An 18,352-nucleotide genomic window follows, 5' to 3' on the forward strand; every position below is an offset into this window, starting at 1 on the left:
AATATGGCACGAGTTTAAAAAGATGCAGACTTTGAGAAATGGAGAAAAATTATAACAAAATGTCTATTTGAGTTTCTATCATCCTGTTGCCATAGCTACAGCTGTCATATGGATTGGTCTCTATACAAGCCTGGTTACTGTTTAACCTCTCCACCCACATTTGCCCAGATTAGGAAAATCAATAAGATAACAGGAGTACTGGCCTTACCTTGCGCCAACAACACCTCCACCAGAAACACAGAGGACTGTGCAAAACTTATGTGTTAATTCTTCATCATCTTTCACTCTTTATAGAGCAAAGTCAGTAAAACACTGTGGTGGGGAGCAGAAGAGACAACATGGTCAATGTGAGTGCTCAGGCCGGCACCCATATGGATGCAGCATACGGTAAGTGCTCGGCCTCTTCCGACTGCTCTCAGGAAAAACATGGTGGCTGCTTTGGTGATCTTGGTGGAACGTGTTGTTGAATGGGCATGTTGTTTCTTGACATTTCATCCAGTATAGTAGCTATCATCGCCATTCGTGAGAGCTTGTGGTGCACGGCTGTAATTCGGGAGGTGTGGCATATCCATAATGACTGGTAAATAGCGCCTATTTGCAAGAGAAGATGAATAATGTGGACAGAATGGCTGAAGTTCCTCTTTTCTTGCTGGCATGGAATGACTCAAAGTACTCTGGATAAAGTGCTGAAACAAAGTGAGCTTTAGAAAAGATCTCGAAAAAATAAAAGGCTTTAATCTTCAGACCAAACGTTAGCGATAGTAAGTGCAGCTACAAAATAGGCCTACAGCAGAACAATACACATGACGATATTGTATAGCAAAGTCATTTCACTCAATTTATTTATTTATTTTTTTATTTTTTGATCATGTTCTTAAAAATAATGATAACATTTTTTTGGTAACAATCTTGTATGCTTAACCAGGCTGCATTTATTAAAAAAAAAAAAAAATACAGTTAAAGTAGTAATATAGTGAAATAATATTACAATTATTATATTTTTATTTAAATGCATTTAAACATTTAATTATACCTTTTATGGCAAAGCTGTATTTTTAGCAGCCATTATTGTGCAGTCTCACATGATCCTTAAGAAATCATTTTGATTTGGTGTTCAAGAAACATTGAAAACGCTTGTGCTACTCAACATTTTTCGGAAACAGCGATATTTTTCCCCTCCAGGATTTGCTAAATTTGATAGATAGAAATACAAAAACTGCATTAATTTGAAAACAAAATCCTTTGTAGCATTACAAATGTCTTGGTAACACTTTAGTTAAAGCTTTTATGTATAATGCATTATAAAAGTAGTTTTAATGCATTAATTATACCTTGTAATGCACCTTATAATGTGGTGTACAATCACTTATGAATTCATTGTTACATTGTTTTCTAAATTCAGTTATAATTATTTATGACAAGATAATGTATTAAAACGCATATTATGAATATTATAATGCATTATACACATGCACATATAGATGCACATCTACTTTGCATACAATGGAGTAAGTTCGTTTTAGCACCCCTCTGTCTCATATAAATTGGCATTGGTTCTTCAGTCAATTTCTTATAGGCCTCATATGAAATATAATATTTAACAATCAGTTATCATTAAGTGAACATCTCTTAGCATCTTCTAATACACTCTGTGAAACAATTACAATCATGTATGTCAACATTTGCATGAGTTTAGTGATTAATGGCCTCACATTTGTCTTAGCAGAGCTCTAGTCTGTACTGAAACATTTACATTACTGTTGCATTTTCTTGGAGACTGGATTAAGCCGCTTTGTGGTCCAGATCATTTCAGAGCAGCTGTGTTTTTTGTGAACACAAAGAATGCATAAAGCAGTGCAGCAGTAAATCCTACTGCAAAATGCTGCTGACATATAAGCATACATTAACATTATCTAACACAAAGTGAATTAAAAACGAAAAATTATTTTACAGCATTTCTTAAAATAGTTTAATGTTAATTTCTACATGCATTCAAATACACTTTTTTGATAGTAAAACTGTTATAAATTTGCAAGATATAAAGCACTATGAACTAACGTGAACAATGAACAATAGTATAAAATTTAAGATACAGTTCACCCAAAAATGAATATTTGCTTAACATATACTCACCCTGCAGGCCATCCAAGATGTAAAAGAGTTCCTCACTGGAACAGATTTGAGGAAATTTAGCATTACATCACTTGCCAATGGATCAACTGCAGTGAATGGGTGCCGTCAGAATGAGAGTCCAAACATCTGATCAAAACATTACAGTAATCCACAAGTAATACACACAACTCAAAATATTAATAAATACTTAATACAAAACAACTTTTTTTTACTGGATAAAGCAGGAAAGAGGACTAATTTTAAAATGAATTATGTCGTGTGGATTACCTGTGGATTATAGTGATGCTTTTATCAACTGTTTGATATGATGAATATGATGGCATTGGTGACTAAATATGATGAAAAAAATAAATGGTAATTTTTCTAAACATTGTAATCAAAGCTTGTTACATTATGGAGTAACATGAAAGACTTGCTTGTCTGTTAGAACTTGCACAAATAATTGACCTACAGGTTCATCGTCTAAAATTAAACACAAGAAGTGCTGCTGAACACCTTTCAAGCAAGGAACACTGTTTGCCCTGAAATGCTGAGTGACTTTATGGTGGAGGTCCAGCGGCTCCAGCTGTCAGCTCAGAGAATGTTCAAGGCCAGAACAAGCAGCCACCAAAGACAACAAGCCATAATGGCACAAAGTGTTGGATGTTACTAAAAATTTAGAAATTCTACAAAGACTCTCTTCCAAGTCTGGAAATATTTGTTCCTGTTCAATAGTTACAAAAGCGTTTCTTTCTCCTGATCACAGAACTCATCTCTGTTCAATATGCAGCCTTTCAAACCTGGAATTAAGCAACTGAACCCACTTGTAATATTCTTTACTTTAAAAGTGCTGCTTAACTCTTGCCTTTTTATATTATATATTTTATATGGACTTTTTACATTAGTGTAGTTTCCAAGGAAATTTCCATGTTATATGCTATGCCATGCTGTTTGCCACAATTATTAACAGCATTTTGCTAATTAATTTATAATAATTATGCATGTACCTTTTAGCATTTTGCATATTAATAGAGACTAAACTGAAATTTAAAATGGAAATTTTTTAAAATAATTTGTCACACCGCAGGATTATTTAAAATTAAGTGTTTTAAAATATGAAAACAAATTGATATTTCCTTTTACATTTATATAAATCTTGATGATAAAAATAGATATGCATCAGCAACAAAGAATACACACTGTTTACAACCAATGTACATGATCTATACATCCTCTGTGCTATCATAAAATGCATAAAAAACATAATCTTTCCTAGTTAGATATACATGACTAAAAGATCGAAAATGTATAAATTGGAAATAGACTGGATGGTGGAACGTGGGTGTTAAATATATTTCTGTTCAAAATTTTCACGTTAGTAAAAATGTTTTTAAAAATGAATAATTGTGCAATATAATAATACTGTACATCAAATAGATACTGAAACATTTATCATTAAGCATCACAACATTGATAATAAGAGATGTTCCTTGAGCAGCAAATCAGCATATTAGAATGCTATCTGAAGGATCACGTGCACTGAAACAGACATCTGTTATTTTAAATTGTAACAATATTTCGCGATTTTACTCTCTTACTGTATTCTGGAATACAAATAAAAACATTCATGTTGAGCATAAAAGACTTCTTTCAAAAACATTTAAAAAATCTTCCCAACCCCATACTTCTGAATGGTGTCTACCAGATTGGCACCACAACAATTTTTCTAAAACTCGGCTAATGTGGCTTCTAGTTAGCACTCTCCAATAGTTCAGACAGCTAACTGTAAGTGATGTCTCAGTACAATTCTCTCCTCAGCACCAGAAAACTGTTCAATTCAGAAGCGTATTCACTGACTAAACACTGCTGTCACACTCATCAAAATGACAAGTTAATGTTTCATATCCAATTAAGGGAGAATCCATGGGCCTCGGGAACAAGAAGTGCCAGATATGATTTATACGCTCTGTACACTTGACACTATTAGGCCGTACGCTCAAGCCCCCAATCAAATCTCATTGTGACAGGCATTAAGAGATTAGGTCGAGCTGCTGGTCAGCTTGTGTGAGAACACCGGCTCCCTCACACACTCTCACACTCACAGAGACACACTGAGGACTGAATGGATAGGTCATTGTGTGGAGAAGGCTGAGGAGCCGGGGGTCCTGCCAGCTCTCAGGACCACAGACCAGTGCAGGATGTTTGAAGGACATGTCACGGGCCACTTCAACACCACACCAGGTAGAGCGACCGCAGATTCACTGCCTCTTTTAGTACAGTCGAGGCTGAAGAGTAGATTTTCTATTTACATACTAAATAGAGATGCGTTCAACAAAAATCTGTGTGACTTCTATTTCATTTGTTGACCAGACAAAACATATAGGGAAAAAAGAGTTTACAAATAATACAAGCACAATTTGGGCAGTAATGACACTTATTAGAACAATGGCGATGAGACATACTGAAGCACAGAGAAACATTTTAAAGCTTAAATTTTGCTGAATGTCTTCAAAACAGACATTTGCAGAATATTTGACTCATTTACATCTCTAGAAATTTATGGTCTGGTTTGGGTTTACTTCTTGGCTGTTATGGAAAACTTACTGTGCTTATGAAAATCACTGCAGATTTGAGATTTTTGGGGACTTCAGTTGACAATTGGTGAAGTCCTTGTGGTTCTACTCAGGAAGGCCCAACACTGAGAACTTTGCTGATGTAATTGCAAGCTTTGTCCACATGAAGGAGCTGCTTAATGGTATACTTGACTGTGCACACTAAAAATGTTGGGACATTCTCAGATGTGATTCTTAAAATATCTTTAAAAATCTTAAAATGTAATTTTATCACCATAGGAAAAACAATCCAAGGTTGATGCAACATAGACTATATAAATGTGTCTATGTCTATATCTGTATATCTGGGTCACTATAGTTAACTAAAAACAAAACTAAAATTGAAACCATTAAAAAAATTGTTAATTGAAATATAGCAAATTATATATATATTTATACATAAACTACTGAAAACTGGCAAAACAATAAAATTACTAAAAGTTGAACTAAAATTAAAATGAAAACAGAAAATATAAAAATTCTAAATAAATGGATTCAAAATAAAAACTACAATAGTATCTAAATGATACTAAAATAACTCTAATCGAATTACTTATTTGGTTAGTGACCAAAGAATTTCACACTATAACATTTATTTGTTTTACATTTTGCCAGATTCTAAAATGTTATATTTATTTACATTACACTTTAAATCAAATGTTGTCAGTTACCTACTCTATATGCCCATAATATCTGACTCCTGATATAATCTAAAATATTAACATGAAACCTCTAATAGAATAATGACATAAGAAATGATCTGACGGTCTGACTGTGACATCATTCAAGATGAATGAAAAACATGGGGGGAAAGAGGCTTCCAGATTCTTCTTGTGCTGAGTTTCCATTGTGTCGTTAAATAATGATCACACTTGTAAAAAAACATATTCATTATACAATTATGTACTTTGTTTTGTACTATAGTGATACTCAGACTGCAAGAGAATGACTTCAAAACAGCACGGATGAGTAAAAGTACACCAAGCCCCAGTGCGTTAAATTATAACAAACTTAATAACCACTTAAGACTCTTCAGTTTGGATAAACTGGGGTAAAGTTAAACTTGTTTGGGTAAAATGTTCTCGAGAGCGAGCTGTACACTGTGATGAAAAGGTGATTGATTGATTGATTGATTGATTGATGATAAAAAGTGAGTGATAACTGTCCATGCAGCATCACTCAGCCTGCAAATATGATTGGGTCAACAGCCAAAGCGATTCTCAGCAGAAAAACAGTTAATCATTGAAAGAGCCTTATCAGAAGATGTGATTGATTTACAAAGAGCATTGCTCTGAATGTTTATTGATGCAATTGTTTACTCGCGTGATGTGCACAGAGTTACTTGGGCTTTTGTAATGCGTTGAAAGAAACAAAGAAGCTTGATCATTTCAGTAGCGTAAGTTGTCAAATAGTATGTAATCCCATAAAGCTGTGATCACTCGATAAACAAGCAGGCTAGCCATCAGGACAAAATCCTATCAGTGGCTTTATCATGTTTATGATGTAAAGCATGACATCGAAAGTGATAAGCAGGTAACAGCAAAGGTTGGCTAAATGTGACCCTTTTTTGTCAAACATATTATTACCCAATGATTTTGAGTTTTAAACTGGAAGACTTTATGGAAGCTGTGCGATATTAGGTCCTAGGGGTTTATGATTACCTACACTACAAATACCGTGATGGCTGAGGAGGACTATGGGAACTTCATAGATAACTGTCTTTGTTAATCGTTACGGAGGAGGAGAGTTTTTTCTCATAAGAAAATGGCTTTGAGTTATAAAGTATTTATTTTAAAATCAAAGACTGCTAAAAACACATGTACTTGACACCGTATCCAGGGTCATTATACAATTAACTAAAACTAAAACCATTAAAAAATTTAATAAATTGTATACATACTGTATATAAACTACTAAAAGTGACAAAAACACACTGCTAAATGAAATTGGAAATAATAATAAAACTATAAGCGTATCTTGATACTAAAATAACACTGGCAGTATCAATTTTGTTTAAATGCACTGGAACTAAAATCAGAAAATGTAAACATTTAAACGAAGGAGATAAAGGGGAATTCAAGTTGTTTTGAAAATCTGCACGTTGTTTATAAGGCTTTAGGTCTTAACTGGCCATCATAAAGCCACTAACAACCTCATGAATTGCATCTTGGCAGGAATCACAGGTTTTCCTTGTAATTTCTCTTCATTTTTCATTTTCATTGCTTCATTTGCATTGGGAGTTATGTATTAAAAACTTAACAAGGTTTGAACATTTATCAGAGCAACAGATCACATGAAATGATTCTCAGCTTCTTGGTGCTGACAAGAGCTTGATTAGCAAATACTTTCAATTCTTAGTTTGATTATCATCAGCTAATTAAAACTGATTAAAACTGAAAAATATGAACCTTCAAAGAAAAAAAACAATGAAAATGTCCTAAATTCTAGGGATATTTAGCATCTGACCATCGATTTACACTCGATGGGCCTTTAAAAAGCACCATAGCCTTATGAGACAAAAAAAAACCGTTTAGACAGAGGGGAGGGGCATTATCCACACTTAACAGCCCCAACACACTTAGGATAAAGATACATTTCAGCAGTCTTAGAGTACACTGCAACAGTTTAAAACTACAAATAGATATAGATTTTTATATATATAAAAAAAGAGATCATTTCAAATAAGCAAAAGTTAATATTTTGCCCCCAAAGGGCATGAGAGTTGTGAGCTTGCAGGGTACCAACCAATCTGTTGTGTGTTCACTATGTCGCCATACTCACATATCTGTGCCATCTACCCCAGTCAATCCACAGCGGCTTTTCTACTGACCTCAAATGAGCTTTACTAAACATATTCATGCCGTCTTCTCCCATTCTTAACAAATATTCAAATATTCAAAAGAAAGCGAAACACTCATATTCCCACGTAAAACACATTCCAGAGTACTCCAAGAGCGTGTTATTCCTTGTAGGCCACCGGTTCCCACAACATGTGCATTTCACATCCACCTTTGTAGTGCTACTTGTTATTCCCATTTGGTCAGACAGGTGAAATGAAAAAGAGTCATTGGAGAGAAAGTACAAATAGGCAGTGGTTACAAATGGAGTTTGGTCAGTGGTCGGAGATCCTTATTGTGGAGATAGACAGGACTTTGTTCACAAACTGGAGTTTGAAGTTTCAAAGGGGAAAATAGGCAGAGGAGTTACATCAACCTTCTGACTTTTAGCCCCAGGCAGGCGGTATGGGTGACTGATTATAGGACATGACATCGCTGCCTCATATCACACAGAGAACACGATCAGGGCAGGACATGTGCTATGTCATATTGTCTTCTGTGATGAGACTCAAAGTACTCAAAGTTTGCACCACGCCGCAGTGCGCATGTAAACGTCCGTCTTGCAACACTGATCAGATAATGATGGAAAAATGTGACTGTTTGATGCTTGATATTTTCAGATAGAGAGAGAGAGTTGCTTTGAATTTGTTGTACTGGTTCAGTCTAATAGTTCAGTCTCTGTGTCATTAGACATTAATTGGTACAAAACATACAATTGTATAAGAGGGAAAGTTTATATGTTAAATATTTTACAAGAACAAATCTTTCCGTTACACTGACAATTAATATGCGGTCATAAAAGCAAAAATAAAATAAAATAATAATATATTCAAAAACATTATGGGTGTGATTGGGATGTTTTTAATTCAACACTGTTTCATAATTCATTGCCTTAGACATTAGCTGGAGGAAAAAATGTATGATTTTAGACAAAATAAATAAATAAATAAATAAAAAACGAAACAAAATTTAATCGAATTGATTAAGAGGGAAAGCATATAACTTTAATAAAGTAACTGTTTTACAAGAAAAAAAAATCTTCCCTATAGACTGTCAATTATTATGTGGTCATAAAAGCAAAAGCAAAACATAAATAAATAAATAAAATAAAAAACTATGTCAACAAAATAATATCAACCAAGTGTTTTTCATTATGAAATTCAAATCAGTTAGATTTACCCATATTTATTTTACTTAACAATCAAAATGTAATGTTTTCAAATCAAATAATTAATTTACACCTATGGCCTGCCATGTTAATAAAAGTACATGAGTGACACAAATCCCAGTTAATGAATACATGGCTAATCCATCTGTTTTCTTACTCCACATCAGCACATCCTGCTGATTTTTTTAGATGCGTATCTGTTAAACAGGTTTGTACACCAAGAGGCTTTTGCCCATGTGAGGTAATGATCTAATGTAGTTATCTACGCCTGCCTGCTCTGATCACTGTGCTGCATGTGAGAAAGGGCCATAACTTTACAGATTACACTTTATAGAGGTCATGCCTTAGTTAACAGAAACATGGAGATGTGTGCTGCGATAAGGAGTTTAATGGTGACTCAGATAAGATTTGTCCATCGAGTCATTCCTGTACACTGATTGTCATTACTCAGGTTAATTACTGGAGAAATAAAGTCATCTTGTACAGAAACAACGAAGACCAACAAATGTTCCTGATCTATCGGTTCAAAAGTCTGCAACTTCTTGTAGATTTATTTTGAGATCTACGAGTCAAACATCATCCGGTCAAGACACAACCATACAGACACTGCTTCTTCTGAATATAATTCACTTTTTATATCTCTATGAATATGCAAGTGTCTAATGTATTCAGAACCAGCTATCTTGTAAGTTTAGGTATTTTCCAGCCAGTTTAAAACCAGCTCAGCACTTTTAGTCCACATAGATGGTCAGGTGGGATCTGCCATTTACAGATAGTAAACAATGTCTGCGGTGTTTTAGCAAGCTCAACATAAAATACATAATCCCACATTCTCATTCAATTTCATGAGGTGGAGTAATTTAACTTAAACATAAAACAAACACGATTACAGCAATGAAGCATCTCAAAGAAACTTGGTTTAAACAGCAAGAATCTAGGTTGTTCATCTGACAGTATAGCAACAGTAGCTTTATATTCTCTGTAGGCAGCTGGATTTTACAGGCTCCAGGGCAGGTCTGAACTGAGGAACGATGACCCATGGTTTGTTCTGTTGCTTTCTACTCTTCAAATATACATACTTGCCTCTGTTTGCACTGGCCCTGATACTTATGTACTTGAAGTTGGTACTTGCGTAATTGTTACATCAAATTTTCCTGTTTGAGTAACAAATAGTTTTATCCTCTCCCAAAAGAGTTTGGAAAATATAGATTATTCTAAGATTCTGGCACTACAATATGTACAGAGATGATGATCATCTCAGTTTTCTCATCTCAAGGTAATTTAGAAACCGTTTTGTCAGAATCTTAAAAATAAAAAAACTCATAAAAGGTTCTTTAAAAAAGGGTTTCACAGCAATGCCATTGAAAGAACAATTCTGGAAAAACATTTTAATAATCTAAACAACCTTTTTTTTTTCTAAGAATGCTAATGGTTTTTTCATGGAACTATAGATACCAATAAAAAAACATTACTTTTAATAGTAGTTTGAATGCCAATATGTGGAGATAATAACAGATGTCACCAAAGCTTAAAAATATTAGAAATTTTAATGGGAAAGGAATAAAATAAAATGTAATATAACAGAGTAATGTAAAAGAATAAAAACCTTACTCTATATGTTGATTTAACAGGACAGTACAAGCAATTCTACTGTAAAACACTCAAAAAAAGAAGTAAAAAGTATGATTTGTCATACAATTTACAGTAAGAGTTACAGTAAAATAAATAAATAAATAAAATGTATTTATTGACTACTAATTTAACTACTGACTGCCCATTTTTACTACGCATACAGTACTGTTCAAAAGTATTATAAAAGTATATTAATATAGGAAACCAATATTAGAAATTGCAATAAAATTTCACAATATCACAGGTTTTTTTCTGTATTTTTGATCAAATAAATACAGCCTTGATGAGCATAAGAGACTTCTTTAAAAAACATAAAAAATCTTTCTGATCCCAAACTTTTGAACACCACTGTAAATTATCATTATATTGACATATGAGAATAAAATGTCCAGAAACATTACTTTTTACAGTGAATCTCGGCAACACAGCTGTGTTTTTAAAAACCGACGTGTTTTATCACAAATTCCCCAAGATATTTTACGGCCTACCGTATGCTAGTTTAGCACAGATTTGATGAGAAGTAAACAATCTGTTCTGTACAACAGGAATGGAGTTGTGTATCACGTGCAAATGCAGAATGTTCAACAGAACAATGAGCTCTTTTACATAAAGGCCACAAATTTTACTCTGTGTGATTTCTTGCTGTTGTTTATTGTGCTAGAATTAACAGAGATTTAGCAAACACGTAATTTGCACGTTGAAATGCGGACCACTTAATTTCAATCTTATACATTAGAGTCAAATAAGAGTGACTTTTTCATAGTGTCTAATATGTGTCAAGGCCCAGACAGTCATCTTTCTTGCTCCCTAAAGCCCTTGTTAGGGAACTGAGATAGAACGCATAGTGTTGTTGAGACTGGCTATATTTCTCTAGCAGTGAATTTAGGTTATTGAGACAAACATAACACCCTGTTTGTCTCAGTCTCTGAAAAAACTCTGATTTAGCACTTTAATCATTAACATAAGAGCCATCCCACTTCAGAATGGGGCCATGCTCTGGGAGGAGGCCCGAACTGTCAATCATGAGCAAGCCTCATCTTTGCCCTTGAGGACATGGCCCCTGTCACTCAAAGGTGTCTACCTCTCCGAGAGGAGGGGCTTGGCCTATGAGGGGGTGTCCAAACGCTGTGGAGAGGACAAGTCTTTCCCCCCAGCATCAGGTAGCTGAGAATGAGTTTGTCCAAACCACTAGTAGACATGGAGATGGCAGACTATAGCGAGGCCTTGGACCCAGCCTACACCACCCTGGAGTTTGAGAACATGCAAGTGCTTGCGATGAGCACAGGTGAGTCATCTGCTCAGACCCGCGGTGAACTTTGAGACCTTTAGTGACTTATATAGGCTAGTATATAGTATATGGTCAAGTGTGGGAGGCAGATGTTTAACAGGGTTCATAGGCTTATAGTTAAGTGCCAATTGGCAAGTTCGTAACCTTTTGCACAGAACACCCAATACTGATTGTAAAAGCCAATACAAAATACATTTTTCAGTAAAAGATAAGAAGCACATCATGCTCTGTCCTGCAGACAGGATACTCTACAAGGAGAAGAGGTTCATTCGTCTCCTTTTGCTTGTTCTCATACAGTCGGCTTGGGATAAAATGACTTGTTTGGATAGTATTTCAAGAGAAGTTTGACACCAGGATGAATGATCACTGAGCAAAGAGGGTGTCATGTAAATGTTTCGCAGCTAAGTCTCCCATGTCTAGGTTTTGTGAAACAAACTGATATCCAACCACTATCGACCTGACAAAGTAATCTAATATGTATGGTAGTTATATTAAGGTAAAGCAGTAAGAGTCCAGTTTATAAAATGTTTATATTTGAGTAAGATTGACATTTGAAAATAAAATGTAATTTTATTAAAAAACATTTTTTTGACTGACCCAAATAGTTAAGTTACATTTTCATTCATTGTAGAGTTTGTCTATTCAACAGTATATTTAAATTATTTAAATTATTTATAATAACATTATATAAAATTATGACTTTTTTGTAATTATGAAATATTATAGCCAATATTTACAATTTTTAAATCACTTATATTTTAGCACAACAGTTTAGGGGAAATCACAAATTATTCTACATTTAGGTGATCACCAAATAATCACTGATGAGCCATTTAACTACGTTTTGCCTTTGATCATTGCTTGGGTTTTAATGTAATTCTCTTTGATTACCTTTATCATAATAATAAAAAAAAAAAACATTTAACAGCTTTTGAAATGATTAATGTTTAAATGTCATCAACATAATATCAAATCACCATCGTCATAATCTTTTTTAAATCAAACTGACCCAAAATAATCATATATGTTATTGTTGAATTTTTTGTTAAATTTATTAAGTAGGTCATCAAGAACACTAATTAGAGTTCACATAATCTAAGATGATCTTGTTGTAGCTTTTGTACAGGTTTAGCACTAATCACTTCTGGATTACTTAGCAAACAGCCCTTTCCAGCTCATGTTCATGATGATGATTCACTGCCAATTGATTTAGCCATAAAAATGTCGTTTTGAGAGTATTTTTCACCCCATGACCTTTCCCCTATTTACTTTAACTCTGATTGGTCTGCAACCAGGAGTCTGACTGGTTTAATCTGCAACCCAGATATTTAAGTCTCATTCAGAAAAAGAAGTGTTTCATAGCATTAAACTTAATTTATTGACTCTTGGGATTTTAAGCAGCTCTTATTTCTCACACAATTTTTTTTTTGCTTGAAAAGAATAGTTAAAAACAGAAAAGATAATTTAAACCACTTGTGACACTAAATTCAAGATCCTCCATTATTTCAGACTCCTCGCCAGCTGAGAGTGCCAACATGAATGTTGCCAACCACTTAGGGGCCGGCACCCTATGTGCCATCTGTGGGGACCGGGCCACAGGAAAGCACTACGGAGCCTCCAGCTGTGACGGATGCAAGGGGTTCTTCAGGCGCAGCGTACGCAAAAACCACATGTATTCCTGCAGGTCAGAAACCTACATTTTTGCTACATTTTGCTAACATAATGCCATGATCCTGCATAAAAGACCATGTTTCCATCCAAGGTATCCAATGCCAAAGTAAATCTTCTTTATGCTTCCATACAGATTTAACAGACAGTGCATAGTGGACAAAGACAAGAGAAATCAGTGCCGGTACTGCAGACTAAAGAAATGTTTTCGAGCTGGGATGAAGAAGGAAGGTACTTGTTCATGCTGTTAGATTTTATTTATATAATGCTCATAAAATGTAAAAAACAGAGATTAAATCCCCCTGCCCTGTTTGGGAGGTTGGGAGGCGCAAATGGGAGATGTTGCAACAGCCAGAAAACAGTTAGCGAGAGACATTTTGTTAATGTTCACTCAACAATGCACTGAGGTCTATGTCTGGTTTATGCTGAACAAACAGTTTAGAGCCATCATAACTGCACACTGATAAAAAAAACAAAACAAAAAACGCAACCTTGAGGACTCCCCCCCTCTCACAAAGTCAGCAAATATCCCTCATCTCTGCAATCTCAACTGGTTGTAAGAACTGGTTCACTAATATTGATAAAGAAAGAGTATATTTCAGTGGTTTAACCAGAGCTGTTTTTGGTCAAAATAAACTTTCTATGTGTATTTGTATTAAATTTTATCTTAATTTGCTGATTAAAAGTGTTTTTCTCTTTCTCAGCTGTGCAGAATGAAAGAGACAGGATTAGCACTAGAAGATCCAGCTATGAAGACAGCAGTTTACCCTCAATAAATGCACTCATTCAGGCTGATGTCCTTTCTAGACAGGTACACAGTGTGATTCAAATCTAGGTTCAAATCACAAGGTGAATTGTGTAAAATATGTTCTCTTAACCCAGTGTAACATGAAGAGACTACAATTAGTAAATCTGTAGGTTGATTCCTCTCAAAAAGAGAAAACACTGTGGCACAGCTATCAAAACATTGCCCTGTTTGTTTGAGCATCCCAGTTAGAACCGCGTAGCAACACATGCTCAACCAATGGCGTGGGTTTGGGGCATGACTATCTGACCAATGATAAACCAGGAGATTGTTTTGGAAACCCGTTTGGAAACAGTCAATATTTCTGAAGATTCACTGGGTGTAGCTAGAGGCACAGAAATGACAAAATTCACCTTTAAAATATATTATATGATTTACTTTTATAAATGTAAAATTCTCCCATATGCTTCTATGCAGATTTCATCACCTGGTCCTATCTTGAATGGCGACATCAGAACGAAGAAGGTAGCTACTATAACTGATGTGTGCGAGTCTATGAAACAGCAGCTGCTAGTGCTGGTTGAATGGGCTAAATACATCCCAGCATTCTGTGACCTTCCCCTGGATGATCAGGTAAGATCCCTCTTATTAAGAGGTAAGCACTTCTTATTTAGGTGAAAATGTACTCCTACAATATATATATATTTCATAGATATTATTGCCAGCTGGCTCATATTTTTATAGCAGTCGGAAAAAAAGTTCAGAGATCTTTAATTTGGGTGGTTAATGTATTTAGATGGCTCAGGTTAGAATATGATGAGCTGGTTTGAAAGTTACATCTCTTCTTGAGACATTCAGAATCATTAACATGCTGAGCACTGAGGCGTGATAACTGATCAGTGTTTTAGCTGTGGGTGAGAGCGCCTCAAACAGCATCTTCTCACACAAACATACATGTGAAAACACACATGCGCATACAGGCATGAAGACCAACCTAATTTTGCCTCTAAAAATACTTAATATCTACATTTAATTTTAAATAAAAAAATGAGATGATATGGTTATAAAAAGGACTCTAACCAAACAAACACTTGTTCATTTGTCTCAGGTGGCTTTACTGCGAGCTCATGCTGGAGAACATCTCCTGATAGGAGCTGCCAAACGCTCCATGCTGTATAAGGACATTTTACTATTAGGTATGTTTTTTTAAGCAAGTCCAGAGTCTTCTGGACTCAAGCTATTTTACTAATGTTTTACCTCACAATTTTCCATGATTCTCGCAGGTAATGATCATATAATTGCACGAAATTGCCCCGAATTGGAGGTGAGCCGTGTGGCTGTAAGGATCCTTGATGAGTTAGTCCTTCCCTTCCAGGACCTCCAGATCGATGACAATGAATATGCCTGTTTGAAGGCCATTGTATTTTTCGACCCAGGTAGCTAAATTTTCCTTAAAAAAAAAAGAAGAGACAAAACAGAGCAGAATATCAAGTGAGTTTTCAAACTGATCTAATGTAATGATCTTTCACTACTCATGTAGATGCCAAAGGTTTAAGCGACCCAAGCAAGATAAAACGCATGCGATACCAAGTTCAAGTTAGTTTAGAGGATTACATAAATGACCGGCAGTACGATTCACGAGGACGGTTCGGCGAGCTACTACTTCTGTTGCCAACGCTGCAGAGTATCACCTGGCAAATGATCGAGCAAATCCAATTTGTTAAATTGTTTGGATTGGCAAAGATAGACAACCTGCTACAAGAGATGCTTCTAGGAGGTAACTGATTTCTGTTAATGAAACAAAATTTTGTGGAAAAGTGCAAAGTCACGGTTATCAGACAGTGTATATAAATGACCCTTAACTTTGGAGAGCTGTCAAACGCTGCAGTATCTGAGATGTATGATAAACATCTAGGAACAACAGGAACAACTTGATTTAAAAGATATAAAAAAAGGCAGCCTATAACTTTTGGTTTCTTAATAATCTGCTCTACATAGATCATATAGACTGTAAAATCAAGTTCCTACTTGATTCAGATTTGTATATGATCTTCCCAATCAGAGATTAAAGGACTCTCTTTTTCTGTCAGGTTCTGCTAATGAAGCTCCTCATGCCCATCATTCTCTACACCCACATCTGGTTCAGGAGCACCTCAGTAACAATGTCATAGTCACCACAAACATGGCCACTCCAATTCACAATGGCCAGATGTGTAAGTAACATCTTGAACCGAGTGAAAGAAAATTTGTTATGAAGGAAGACTTTACAGAAAATATAGGTCCTTAAAATGTGAAAACCAGGGACAAACAGGCTTGTTGGAGTAATCCCTGCCAAAATCGTAGAAACTAATCAGGCTTATTTTGTATAAGAAGGCTACTGTAATGCTTTTCTACCCTAATGCCTTCAGAAATTTCATAAGCGTGATTATTTTGTGTCAACCAATGGTTTCTTTCTTGCGCATGTTATCATGCTATGCAGATGATGTTTATTTAAGGTTCAGTATTACCCCTATGTGGACCCTTGATTTAATGTATCCTCTTGCTTTTTTTCCAAACAGCCACTCCAGAAACTCCAATCCCATCTCCCCCGACAGCCTCAGGTTCTGATCATTACAAAATAGCACCGGGTGTTATAGCCACAGTGCCAAAGCAACCAAGCTCCATCCCTCAACCAACCATCACCAAACAAGAGGCCATCTGAGTGCACAGAGAAATACAGATTGAGTTTTTTTAACTTGGTACTATGAATACGCTGTGCTAAGTGTGACATTTCATTTTCATAGGCATCTGGACACAGTAACACTGACATTTCTATTCACTAGCTATTTAATTTAAGGTTTTTAGAAAAGACACAGTGAAATTGTTCAGGTTGTTTCCTATTTTAAGAACTTTAGACCAAAATAGTTGAGTTTAAAGGTGTGCAACAATCACACTTTAAATATCTATGTTCATCCCATCTTATTTCTTTGGTGTATGTATGTTTTAGAATGACCTAGTGGTGCATACTTATACTACCCAAGGAGTCACAACAGAATTTAAAAAGTGAGAAAAACCATATTATACAAAGGCTATGCAAGATTTATTCTCCTTTCAAGGAGAGTTTGAGTACCATAAATGTTACAGCAGGCCTGAATGTGATCAGATATTTGTTTGATTGTACAGTATTTTAACAGCTTGCTTATGGCTCTTATAGTACTTTTACGGTAGCCTGATAGAATACATAACATTTTGTGCCTTGGAAATATTGTTATTTACCAAAATGCTGGTAATTATTTTATGTATGCTAAGAGTATGTGCATTTCAAATTTTTCTGTTTGTGCCATACCTCAATTGTAAATATAATAATTTCCTTTTTTCATAAATGGATTTAGTCTATTCTAATTCATGATTTTAGGATTTAAAAAAAATGTCTCATTAACCCCTTAACTGTAACTAGTGATGTGTATGTATGCATACAATAAGAGAATATCACACTCATTTATAGTTTTACATGTTGGTCAATTACTGCCAATCTACAATGACTGCCTTCAGGGAGAAGGGTCATTTCAAACTTGCAATGTGAACTGATATTAAATGTCAAGGCTATATTTTTACATAAAAGCGTGCTTTTGTTTCTTTCTATTCATATCTCTAGAATTATCTTTTTGAATCTTATCTTTAGGTCACACTAGATGTTATATAATATTGTACGTTTTTAAACAGCATCCGCCATTTCAGTGGGTGGTCTGAGCTAACATCTTATTAATCTTGTTTATTTTAACTTTTTATTTTTTTTATACCCTCCCAGAAAATCCAACTAAAACCAGTCTAAAATGTTTGTTGGTCTGGATTTTGACAGGTTTCAAAGAAATATCAGGCTTTCTTGCTCTTTCAAGGAACTTTCTTGCTCATAATCATCTCCAGCTGTAAAATATGCTTCAAAACAAGATGATAAAAGTAAGTGTACCTACGTGGCAGAGAATGGTCAAGGATTTTTAGTGCTGGGGGTGTGTGCTTCTCAATACTGATAACAGACAATAAAACGATTCATAAAGCAGGCGCCTTTACTGATAGTTTCTCTTAAGAAATCTTTCTCAGGAACGATATAACCATATGAGCCAGTTATTGAATGAACCTGACGTTAATCACATCTATAATTCAATAAACCTAGTGTCAGGTAGGCTAGCTTTCAAGATATAGCCTAGTTTAACATTTTTATTTCATAACTGTTTAGAACACCTAGGGTGCTTTGATGGGACATAATGTAACAAGGTGTGGCATATTAACACTATATGAAAAGTAAATGTCATT

General features: G+C 35.0%; 1 protein-coding gene across 3 annotated transcripts; it reads left to right on the top strand.

Moving 5' to 3' along the window:
• The first annotated feature begins 182 nt into the window (after positions 1-182).
• On the top strand, positions 183-17,677 carry hnf4a (hepatocyte nuclear factor 4, alpha). 3 transcript variants are annotated; one of them, XM_059527923.1, is made up of 10 exons: positions 183-387; positions 13,159-13,333; positions 13,454-13,548; positions 14,022-14,128; positions 14,540-14,695; positions 15,171-15,258; positions 15,346-15,498; positions 15,603-15,839; positions 16,153-16,275; positions 16,621-17,675. In XM_059527923.1, the coding sequence occupies exons 1-10, from the start codon at positions 339-341 to the stop codon at positions 16,761-16,763; spliced, it is 1,326 nt and encodes a 441-aa protein (XP_059383906.1). In that variant the 5' UTR covers positions 183-338; the 3' UTR covers positions 16,764-17,675. The 3 variants fall into 3 exon arrangements, with proteins under 3 accessions (XP_059383906.1, XP_059383907.1, XP_059383905.1); XM_059527922.1 differs by lacking the exon at positions 183-387 and adding an exon at positions 11,463-11,646 and having other exon boundaries at positions 16,621-17,674; XM_059527924.1 differs by lacking the exons at positions 183-387; positions 16,153-16,275 and adding an exon at positions 11,457-11,646 and having other exon boundaries at positions 16,621-17,677.
• Positions 17,678-18,352: the final 675 nt, after the last annotated feature.

Source organism: Carassius carassius, chromosome 37, assembly GCF_963082965.1.
Source record: "Carassius carassius chromosome 37, fCarCar2.1, whole genome shotgun sequence".
NCBI classification, from domain to species: Eukaryota; Metazoa; Chordata; class Actinopteri; order Cypriniformes; family Cyprinidae; genus Carassius; species Carassius carassius.